General features: G+C 44.5%; 1 protein-coding gene across 1 annotated transcript in view; it reads left to right on the top strand.

Annotated features, from left to right (window-relative positions):
* The first annotated feature begins 9,527 nt into the window (after positions 1-9,527).
* Positions 9,528-12,134, top strand: part of Scp2 (sterol carrier protein 2) — a 74,302-nt gene continuing 71,695 nt past the window's right edge. The window contains exon 1 of the mRNA NM_138508.5: positions 9,528-9,612. Coding sequence (NP_612517.3) covers positions 9,544-9,612 — 69 coding nt within the window. The 5' untranslated portion in view covers positions 9,528-9,543. The remainder of the gene's footprint in view (positions 9,613-12,134) is intronic.

The raw sequence follows: 12,134 nt of genomic DNA, 5'->3' as shown, positions 1-12,134 counted from the left end.
GGCGTTTTCCTCTAGAGTCAGAAATGTGGGCAGAGAGTTGTCTCCTCTGGCTTCCCAGGCTTGTTTGCCCGTCTGAAGGTCTAGCTCTCCCTCCCCCAGGACTTGGGTGCAGGGAGCTGTTTGACTGGGTTCCTTTATATCTGAGCAGTCTCTCTCTCTCTCTCTTTTTTTATCTATTCTTTGGGAATTTCACATCATGAACCCCAATCCCACTCATTACTCAGTCTTCCATGTCCACCCCCACACTTGTCAATTTCCCCACAAAATAAAATAAAAAGAAAAGCAAAACAAAAGTGTTTAGACAGCAACTTGTCCTCTATCACCTCCAGCCTGCTCTCGGGCCAGTCATGGGCCGCTCAGCTGCCCCATCTTTCTAGCCTCTCTATCACATATTCATTTGAAGTACTAGCATGGGAAGCTTTGGTGTGTCATGCGGGATATCCTTTTACCCAAACAGCCTTACTTGCCAGTGTTCATTGCGATGAGTCACTAGTTTGGTTCGAGGCCTCTGGTTTCTGTCACACCATGAGCACTGGACATTTGCTGAGATTCCTTTTGAATATCCTGCAATTTCCTGAAATCAGAGACCCTCCAGCTATAGTTATACAGGCCAAGCCACTGTGAGCATTACAGTAGCCTACTGTATATGAGGTAGATGTTAGGGTGGGACAACTCAAAGCCCTGGTTCTGGGCCTGTGTGGTAGGCAGCTGAGTTGGTCAGCCCAAGCCTCTGTCAGCAGCAGCAAGGGGTGGGGCCGACTCAACACCGCCCTTAGAACATCAACATGGCTTCAGGCAGCATTCCAGACTACAGACATCTTCATAACCTTTGGTGGTGACTTGGCCACAGACATCAACATAGCCCATGTTATCTGGACCACTGACCCACTCAACAGTTGCATGGACCTCAGGCCTCATCATGGCCTCATGGCATTCACATCAACACACCCCTCCCCTGAGTCAGGCAGCAAAGCCAAGGACGTTACCACATCGTCAGTCAGCAGCACAGACCACTTACATGTTGCAGGATATTTGCTCACATTGTGAACCCCAAGATTGTGTTTACTGAAAACCCCTGTTTCTAGTTGTGACACACCTTTAATCCCTCTGGCTGGAATACAGACATGCCCTTTGTACACAGTGATAATTCCAAATAATGAAGGTAAAGTTAGTTTGTAGAAGGACCCAGGGTTGAAAAGTGATGTCTAATTGAGTGGCAGACAAAGTGACGAACCAGAATAAGATCTGTCCAGCTCTCATGAGAAGAGAGAGGAGAGGGAAGCTACTGGGGAGGGCAGAGCAGAAAGAAAAAGGGAGGCAGTTTTACTGGGACAGTTATACAGAGACAAGTTACAGAGAGAGAACAAGCTAGACATAGATGAAGATAGAACTAGACATACTAAGAAGGAGCCAGAAGATTAGAACAGATGGCCAACGCTAATATGAGGCTGTGATGGTTTGGATACATTTGGCCTAGGGAGTGGCACTATTAGGAGGTGTGGCCTTGTTGGAGTAGTTGTGTCACTGTCGGTGTGGGCTTTAAGACCTTCATCCTAGCTGCCTGAAAGTCAATATTCTCCTAGCTACCTTCAGACGAAGATGTAGACGTCTCAGCTCCTACTGCACCATATCTGCCTGGATGCTGTCATGCTCCTGCCTTGATGATAATCGAGTAGATCCTCTGAACTTGTAAGCCAGCCCCAATTAAATGTTGTCCTTTTAAGAGTTGCCTTGGTTGTGGTGTCTGTTCACAGCAGTAAAACCCTAGCTAAGACAGAGGCCAAGCAAAGCAATTCAGAAACTGAGAGAGAGAGAGAGAGAGAGAGAGAGAGAGAGAGAGAGAGAGAGAGAGAGAAGCCAGATTGAATCAGTCATCCTGGGGAGGAGTTTGAGCCAGAGCAGCTGACTTGAACCATCAAGCTACAGTTCAGAAAGAACAAGAAAGGGTGAGCTCATTCAGCTGCAAGCCTCAGAGGCTGAAAGCACTCTAGGCCTAGATTAGACTGTAATTAGAGGTTAAGCTTCCAGGACTAGGTCTAGGTAAGCAGACTGAGGCAGTGAGCTTCTGACGTGACATTTCATACACGTGAATAAAAGTTGCTGTTATACTCAAATCAACATAGATTTCAGGTTTTTCTTGGCTTTGGATAGCAGCATGGACCACCAACACCAACATGGTTTCTGGTGGCCTCACAGACCGTGGTGGTCCTTCCAGGAGGTTTAATCTAGAAAGTGAAACTTTCCTCACCTCCAGCCTCCATAGTTGCCCAGAGCCAGGGTAATCCAAGACTGGTTAGCATGTTTGGGGGCTGAGTCCACACACCTCCCTGAGGACCCTACTGGGCAATGACAGCATGTCAACCTCAGCCCCGTCTCTCACCTGTCACCAACATCACATATTCACTTTTCTCTCCATAGAGCATTCGTCATTCTGCTTTTCCATCTCCCCCACCTCTCCACCACATATTTCATCATCAGGGTGGTGTCCGTGAACCTGGTGCCCATAAAAACTTAATTAAAAAATGTTATGTGTATGAGTGTTCCTTCTGAATGTATGCCTGTGCACCACTTGCATATCTGGTTATGGAGAAGGCCAGAAAGTGGCATCAGATCCCCTGGAACTGAAATTAGCTGCCATGAGGGTGCTGAGAATCTGGCTCCTCTGGAAGGGCAGCCAGTGTGCTTAATGGCTGAAAAGCCTCACCAGTCCTTCAAAGGACTTTTAAAGGGAGGGGTAGAGGAGTAAGGAGCAATGGACAGGAAGAGCATTGCTCAAGGGAACGCTAGTCTCCAGAAGCCTTTTGCTCAGGATATTTTACTGGTTTTTTGCTTGTTTGATTGGTTTGTTTTTTTAAACCTAGAATATTCTTGACTTTTGACTCCTAAGCCAGCTCTTACCATTTTCTTCCTTCCTTTCTTCCTTCTTTCCTTCTTTCCTTCTTTCCTTCCCTCCCTCCCTACCTCCCTCTTTCCTTCTTATTGGGAGTGCAAAGGTCTTTAAGCCCACTGATCACCAGGGGAAACAGAAATATTAAGCACACAGTGTTGTCTTTTAACAGGAAGATATTTATAACCTTTTATATTTATAACCTGGATATTTTCCAGGTTACATATGCTTAAAGAAGCTGGCAGTAAGCTGCTAGGCATCAGCATCCAGAATTTTGTTCCAGCCTGGCTGACTAGCTTGGGCTGAACTGAGCTTCCAACCATAACCCTTTTTAAAATTATATTTTAGTTATATGAGTACACTGTAGCTGTTTTTAGACACACCAGAAGAGGGTTCAGATCCCATTATAGATAGTTGTGAGCCACCATGTGGTTGCTGGGAATTGAACTCAGGACCTCTGGAAGAGCAGTCAGTGCCTTAACCACTGAGCCATCTCTCCAGCCCCTGTTTTAACCTACTAATCACAGTTCTGACACACAAGTGGGCAAGGAATGGCTGCTCAGAAATACTGCTAGCCCAAGATATGGTAACTAGGCTCCAGTCCTCCAACATTTCAGCCTCCGGCTGATCAGTCTTTGCAGACACTGCTTATTTCCAGGAATTCCTGGTCGCAGAGGCAAAGACACAAAATAAATTTGTTAATTTAATAAATTAATAATTAATAAATTAATAAAAACAATCAATACATAAAAATTAATAAAGTAATTAATAAAAATAAATATTAAAAATATTTTAAAAAATAGGTAAAACAGATGACAAAACAAAACAAAAACACCCCCCTCAAGACAAAAAAACAAAACAAAAACCAAAATACAAAATCCTTTGGAACCTATTAACTTAGCAGATCATTACCTTTTACCAACCCAAATCGGTGTGTGAAGCCTGTAGGAGAGATTGGCCCATCGTTCTCTAACTTCCTTTCTGATGTCTCCACCAATGTTTTTAAACTTGCTTTGATTGACCTGGGCCATCAGGTCATTATTTAACAATCTCCAAGGAGATCTCTAAGGAGATCTCTAAGGAGAGCATGGAGTGAGAAAACAAAGGAGGAGATAGGAAGGTTTGGGATCAGGAGGGCTTACACAAGCGATGGCTCACGCAAGAAGGTTATTAAGTACCAGGTCTCTTATACACTGTTAGTAGGGGAGCAGTGGGACAAAGTGGGCAGAAAGGTAAGTGCTAAGCAGGCAATGTTGCACAGGGGAACAGAGTTTCTTAAGGGTGTGGGAGAACGGCACGCTGTAGTCTTGGGACTGATAAGTCCGGTCTCTTCAGGGGAAAGCCAACTTCCCCGGAAGTAGAATCCTAAACTCCACACTAGACCTTGCCAAGATTAGGCAAGGATCAGAACTAGGTTCCCTTTGTCCTTTCATCCAGGCCTGCGAGGAAGTCTCAGTTCAGCCAGGCTTTCAGCACTTAGCTTAGGATTTTGTTTTCCCTTACTGTAGCACATCCTGAAGCTAATTCCATAGGGAAGATGGGACCTGGGCTAACTTAGCATCATGTTTTCTGGGCCATGGTGCCTCAAGTTCTGTTCTAGAACAAACTACCTCTTATTCTCTTTGAGATGAGAGCTGCGTTGCCTGTGTTGACACCTAACATACAGAAGACATCTTTTTCTATGGACCAGGAGGACATAGTGAGAAGCTGTAGCTTTAAAGCAGTGGGTGTTTCAGTCAAGGGTGAAATCTGCAGCCAAGAGTGAGATGCTAATGGGTGACATTTGAAAGAAGTGGCTGTGTGTGTGTGTGTGTGTGTGTGTGTGTGTGTGTGGTGTGAATTTCTGTGCATGTGCCTGTTTGCAAGGGTGTGGGTGCATACATGTGTTTAGAAACCAGAAGACGTCTTCCTCAATTGTTCTTATCTTTATTTATTGAGGCAGGGTTGCTCTGAATTGGGAGCTCTCCTGATTCCCTAGTCTAGCAAGTCAGGAGATCTCCTGAGTAGCAGAGTACAGGCAGGCTTCTGTGCCTGCTGTGCTCTTATGTAGGTGCTAGAGATCTAAATATGGTCCTCAGGCCTGCAGCATAAGTGCTCTACCCACTGAGCCATCTCCCCAGCTCAGGAAAGGAGTGCTCTGTCTGCCTCTGCCTCCAGAACACTGGAGTTAAAGGTGTGTGCACCACTCACTCCCAACTTCAAACTACTGATTTTTAGAGCCAACTAAAAACAAGCAAAGGGCGAGAGGCTTCACTAAGTTTCCCTTGCAGTGTGTGTCTATGATCAAGTTCCTACCGTGAAAGAAAGTTCCTGGAAAGAAGCTGTGCGTGCAAAGGCTGGTGGCTGGACGACTGGACATGGGGAGGGGTGCGGGAATGTCACACAGTGGGGAATCTAATTACAATTTTCTGAGGCTGTCCTTGGTCACCACTGTGTCAGATCTAAAATCTTTTTTTGTTTTTATTGTTATTGTTTTGGTTTTTCCAGACAGGGCTTCTCTGTGTAGACCTGGCTGTCTTAGAACGAGCTTTGTACCAGGCTGGTCTTAAACTCTCAGAGACCTTCCTGTCTCTGCCTCCTGAGTGCCAGGACTAAAGCAAACAAAACCAACCAACCAACCAAATAAACAAACAAATAACTAAACCTGTGGAATTTACTAACTTAATAAACACTTAATAAAACACTATTCTCCACCAAAGGCCTAAGACAATATTGTTAGGTCTCAAAGATACCCGGGACAAATGACAAACTATGAACGGGTGAAAGCAGACCAGGAAGCTCTCCTAGAGGTATGTGTGTGTAGTTAGCATAATAAAGGTTATATTTCATTATGCTGAGGATCATCACACAATGGTCACACTCTAAATTCCCAATCATGTGCTCAGCCTTATCTCTCAAAGGCTGCTCACCTGCTCACCTTAGCTGTAGGTCAGGCCTAGTCTCTAACAGAAGTCTCTGATTCAAGGGTCAGAGTCTTGGGGGAGACTCTCGGTCTCAGGGCAGATCAAGGTGGAGTCTCTCTGAATGTGCACTGTTCTTGGTCTCTGCTTATATACTGTCCAGTGGGCATCGTGAGGTTCTAGGACTGCGTCCGGTTATCCTTAGTCATGTCACTGGGCTGCGGTTGTCAGGTGCAGCCTTGTGTGTGGTGGGGTTCCTAAGCTATTTTTACATGTCTAACCGACATTTTTTACTATGTTTGTTATACTGTTGCCCCTCTCTGCACTTCTCACTCAGTGTCACTAATCTAAACCTCACCCTCCCAAAGCTGGGGCTTCAGTCAGCTGGCCATGTTCTATCTGGATCCTTCCAGATGCCTCTGGCTGTGCTCACCCTCATATCTTCAATAAGCTATCTCCTCAAATATACCTAAGAGCGTTATGTTCTCATTTTGTAAGATCTGACCCTCAGATAGCATCTGAGACCTGCCAGCCTGTCTGTCACTGCTTCTCTGCCTTGTTCTTTAACTACAAAACACTATGAAACGGTTTCCATGTTAGAAGACACAGAAATGGGGTAATTGAAACTGTGTTTTTGTGGACAGTGGCTGTTTTTTATTTTACTCTCCAGAATGAATTCTCTCTCTTGTCCCCTTTGAGGTAAGAGCATGTTGTTGTTGTTGTTGTTGTTTTTATTTTTTGTTTTTTTGTCAACACTGGCTTTCCTCCTCAGTCCTTTCACTTACAAAGCAGAGTCCTCTGCAGTTTCACCACTGTTAACACCATCTGTCTTTGCCAGGCACAGGGATGACACAGGGTGGCTTTGTTTCCTTGTGCAGGGTCTCCCTGTGAGTGGATATTGTCAATTTTCTGGTGACCTTTGCTAACTCTAGAGCCAGGCCTCACCCAGATTTCCCCAGACCTTTTCTCCCAAAGTCTCCCTCCCTAAACCTTTCTCTTTAGTTTTGTTTCTCAGTCAATAGAATCCATCTTTAGGGGAGATGTCACATGTACTTTATATAGCCTGCTGAGCTCTACTCTATCAGCCAGAGGCCACATCAGATCTTAGACCTTAAGCTATAAAACCCACCTTCATTGTAGAGTCATGGGTACTTTGCAAGAGTTTTTGATGTAGTTACATAGTAAGCTTTACTGTGCACATGGGACTGAGATAATCATCACTAGGAAACATTTTCCAAAATTATATTGTACTTAAATATGTCTAAAATAAACTGGTCTGGTATCATACTCTGGAAGTTTCTTACCTCAGGCAGCTCATGATGCTTGCAGGGACCCCACGGCAGTGGATTCAGTTCTTACCAAGCCTTCTCAGTATTCAGTATCAGGACCTTATGGTGTCCTGCTCTGCTTCCCCCTGGATGCTCTCCACTGTATCTGTATGTGACACGTGTCCCCAGTCTCCCTGCTTGTATCTCAGCTCCTCTGGTGGCCAAACGGAGTGTATGAATACCTACCCTTAAAGATCCTTTTATTTGATGTGTGTGAGTATTTTGGCTGCATGTATGTATGTACACCACATGTGTGCCCAGTTCCCATGGAGGTCAGAAGAGGGCATCAGGTACCATAGAACTAGACTTCCAGATAGAACTGGACTCCCAGTTGTGAGTGTCCAATGTGGGTGCTGAGACGGTAGATTGTGTCCTCAGCCCACCACAGCTGAGTGTACAACTTTGGGAAACACACTATTTATCACCTCAAGTGTTGATTTTAGAGTTACAAATAATTGGCAGGCTATGACTAAAAGAACTTCCAACCAGTTAAATTGAAGGATGTATTTTATTTATTTATTTATTTATTTATTTATTTATTTATTTATTTATTTATTTTTGAGATAGAGACTCTCTACATAGCTTTGGCTGTCCTGGGACAGGCTATGTAGACCAGGCTGGCCTTAAACTCACAGATATCCACCTGCCTCTGCTTTCCCAAGTGTTAGGATCAAGGGTGTGCTCCACCACACAAGGAATAATTCATAAGCCAGACATAATCAAAAGAGGCTCAGGGGGTTTAGCATTCTGACACGGACAATATTTACAGATAGAACAACTGAAGGGCAGTAAAGAAATAGTGACAAACAAGCTACACAAAGAAACCCTGTTTCACACACACACACACACACACACACACACACACACGTGTGCGCGCGCATTACATCTTTTTTTTTGAGACAGGGTCTCACTTTGCAGCCTGCACAAGGCTGGACTTGAATTTGTGGTATATCTACCAGAGAATAACATACAGACACTCTTTTTCTTTTTTTTTTTTAAGATTTTTTTTTTATTTATATAAGCACACTGTAGCTGTCTTCAGACACACCAGAAGAGAGCATCAGATCCTATTACAGATGGTTGTGAGTCACCGTGTGGTTATTGGGAATTGAACTCAGGCTCTCCGGAAGAGCAGTCAGTGCTCTTAACCATTGAGCCATCTCTCCAGTCCAAACAGACACTCTCAAAGCTGAAAAGAAAGTCTGTATTGTTGGCTCCTGGCTGCAGAGGATACTTGCCCAAATCATGCGACCCTGGTCCTTTGTCTTTTATGCATAAAACCCACATTCTGGTCAGCACATTTCAGTTAGCAAACATAACTAGCAAGAAACAGAACTATGGAAACCGAAAAGTAAGATTAGCCCATGTAGGGACTTCCCTGGTCCCTGGAACTATGGACCAGGTCTTTGATGGGTTTGGTCTTTGTACCATTTTTGGCAGGTGTTGGGGTCTACTTGCTGGTTTTAAGGTCAGAAGGGTAACTCTAACATGGTGTCAGTTGTGTTAAGGTCTGAGGACCTGCTAAAAATTCACAGAGATCTACCTGCTTTTGCCTCCTGAGTGGATTACAGGAGCTCACTGCCACGCTGAGGGTTTTCGTTTGTTCCTTTATTATTTATTTATTTACTTATTTGTTATTATTGTTGTTTTTGAGACAGGGTTTCTCTGTAGCTCTCACTGTCCAGACCAGGCTGGTATCAAATTCTGAGATCTGACTGCCTCTGCCTCTGCCTCCTCTCGAGTGGGGAATATAAAAGGCGTAAACCAACCACTAAACCCTGATCTGACTTAATTTTTTTTAAAGATAATTCATCTTTATTTTATATTTTATATGTCTTGCCGGCATGTATGTCTGTGTGAGGGTGTCTGATCCCCTGGAACTGGAGTTACAGGCAGGAGCGTGCTGCCATGTGGGAGCTGGGAATTGAACCCGGGTCTTCTGGAAGAGCAGCCAGTGCTCTTAACCTCTGAGCCATCTCTCCAGACCCCCTGACTTAATTTTTAAAGACATCTTATCCATATGACTTTATTAGTGTACACTGTGCTTTAGCTCACATACTGAGTGTTGTAACTGCCCTCACAGATACAGAACGTTTCTAACACTCTAAAGAATCTCCACAGGCTTCTGATTTTCCTCTGAGGCCAGAGCTTCCATTTCAGGTCTTCCCTCTCTCACTGTAAAGAGAAGAAGCACAGAAACTGAGGTCTCCTTGAGAAACTGCCTGAATCTAACGCAGTAGGTTAAAAGATCGCCAAGCATGCGTAGATGCCCTACACTGCTTCCTCCTGCCAGCTTCCTGTAACTCGGCTCCGCCCCCGACGCGCGGCCCCGCCCCTGACGCCTGGGGCTGGGATAAGTAGACCTAAACCGGCTCTGGTTCTGCAAAGCTTCAGTCTGTAGGAGGTTGTTCTCTTTGCTGCTAGAGCCATGCCTTCAGTCGCGTTGAACTCTCCGCGCCTGCGCCGGGTGTTCGTGGTCGGAGTTGGCATGACCAAGGTAAACAGCTGTGAGAGGCGTGAGATCTGCCTCTGTTATTCCTAGCAGTCCGAGGTGACTGGGAAGCACGGCAGGGGGGAAGGTCACAGTCTGCTCTGCTGTCTCTTCTACCCAGAGAGACGACTGGAGGCTGTATGATGCTATCAATAGGGTCGCAATTTCTCACCTTTTTTTCTTCTCCTTCTTGTTTGCCTTTTCTAGCTGTTTAGTCTTTGAAGGATCCCCCAGCACAACACACATCTTACTCACACTTCCTTAGATTCTAAATCCCGAGCTAGGCCGGCCGGGTGGCTCACATCTCTAGTGGTGATTATTAGGAGATGCAGCCAGGAGAATTGCTGCGAGTTTGGGGTCATAAGAGGACTATGTTGCAAGACCTTGTTTCACAAACCAAACCAAACCAAACTGACAAACGAAACAAACAAACAAAAAACGTTTGGAGCTTGGACAGAGGCCAGGCTATCTGAGAGAAAGAAGACATTGTGAATGTCACCAGCTCTGTAGTGGCTTTAAGTGCTTTTCTCAGATAGCATCAGGTGTGGCAGTGGGTTTTAGTTGGGAGCTAAGGACGCTCAGCTCTTAACACAGGTACAGGTTACCTTGATCCTCTGACCATATTTCTGTTTCTCTAGGTCTAAGGCAACCAGAAGCTTCCATAGTCTTTTCTCCCAATACTCTGACTCTTCTCTGTGTTCTAGTAATGCCAGGTTACCTGTATCTCTGTCTTAATCTTCAGCAGTTTTGCATCTAGTGGCACTAATTGCACCAGCTCACTTTCCCTGGTTAGTATCTTTGTACACTTTTTTTTAAAAATTAACTTGAGTATTTCTTATTTACATTTCGAGTGTTATTCCCTTTCCCGGTTTCCGGGCCAACATCCCCCTAATCCCTCCCCCTCCCCTTCTTTATGGGTGTTCCCCTCCCCATCCTCCCCCCCATTGCCGCCCTCCCCCCAACAATCACGTTCACCTGGGGTTCAGTCTTAGCAGGACCAAGGGCTTCCCCTTCCACTGGTGCTCTTACTAGGATATTCATTGCTGCCTATGAGGTCAGAGTCCAGGGTCAGTCTTTAGGTAGTGGCTTAGTCCCTGGAAGCTCTGGTATCTTTTTACTCTTAAAGGGCAGTTCAGATCTTACCTTCCAGAAAACCCTTCATTATCTCGGCTTTCTCGCAGAGCCTTGAAAACTCTAATTTACTTTGATGTGCTGGAATTCTTTGTTTAGATGACTATATTCTCCTAATGTATTGCTACAGGGTGGGTACCACAATTATTCACAACCACAATGATAATCACTCCTGCCGAAAGACACTGAGTGCTAGTTGATTGATATTAGATGGGTGTACTTTGTGTAAGAGTCACTGCAAAGAATCTTTTTCTTTTTTTACTGTAAAAAGAAAAAACCTTACATTTTATATTATCTTAGTAGTAGGGGGAAACATATAATTCACTCAAAACATGTAAATAGAAAAGTTGATCAACTTAAAGAGCATCCACCTGTTTCTCAGAGGGGAGCTTCTGATATAAGTAGGTGGGCAGTAAAATTTTTTTTCTTTTCTTTTTTTTTTTTTTTCCAGTGCTGGGGACTGAACCCAGAGCCTTGCACTTGCTAGGCAAGCGCTCTACCACTGAGCTAAATCCCCAACCCCTAAAAATTTAAAAAATATTCCTTAGATTTTTTTTTAAACATTATCTTATATGGCCCTGGCTAGTTTTAAACTTTTGATTCAGCCTCTCAAACTTCTCTACTGCTGAACTTACAGGTGTCTCCTTCTCCCATGCCCTGCTAGTTTGTTGTTCCTTTTTAAAGAACCTCCCATTGGTTGTTTAATATCTGTTTATATGGACTGTGTAGAAAAAGCATAGTTTCTAGAAAAACAAAAGGTGGGCTGGAGAGATGGGTCAGAGGTTAAGAGCACTGACTGCTCTTCCAGAGGTCTGAGTTCAATTCCCAGCAACCACATGGTGGCTCACAACCATCTATAATCAGGTCTGGTGCCCTCTTCTGGCCTGCAGGCATACATGCAGGCAGAAAGCTGTATGATGTATACATAATAAATAAATAAATGTTTAAAAAATTAGAAAGACAAAAGGCATGTTTAATTTTTTCCAGTTGGGAGGTTGAGGTGAAGGGGGCATTAGTATTCTGTAGGGAAGAGGAAAGGAATTAAAGACAGTTTCATGATTTAAGCATGTATGCAGTACATGTGCTGTGTTATATTGAGGGTCACCGTGACAAAAATGAATAAAAGCAAAAAGCAAGATGGGGCTGGGGATGTGACTCACTTGGTAAACACTTGCCAAACATGCCTGGAGCCCTGAGTTCCATCCGCAGTCTGCATAGATCAGGCATGGCGATGTGTGCTCAGAGTTTCAACATTCAGAGGGTGGAGACAGGAGAATCAGAAGTTCAAGGCTGTCCTCAAGTTTACATAGCAATTCACAGCCAACCTGTCTTATGTAGGATCAAGGGCCGGCAAGATGACCAGTAGGTAAAAGAGCCTCCCATTAGGCTTGGCAGCC

This window comes from Rattus norvegicus, chromosome 5, assembly GCF_036323735.1.
Source record: "Rattus norvegicus strain BN/NHsdMcwi chromosome 5, GRCr8, whole genome shotgun sequence".
NCBI lineage: Eukaryota > Metazoa > Chordata > Mammalia > Rodentia > Muridae > Rattus > Rattus norvegicus.
This window is presented reverse-complemented; position numbering and strand designations above follow the sequence as displayed.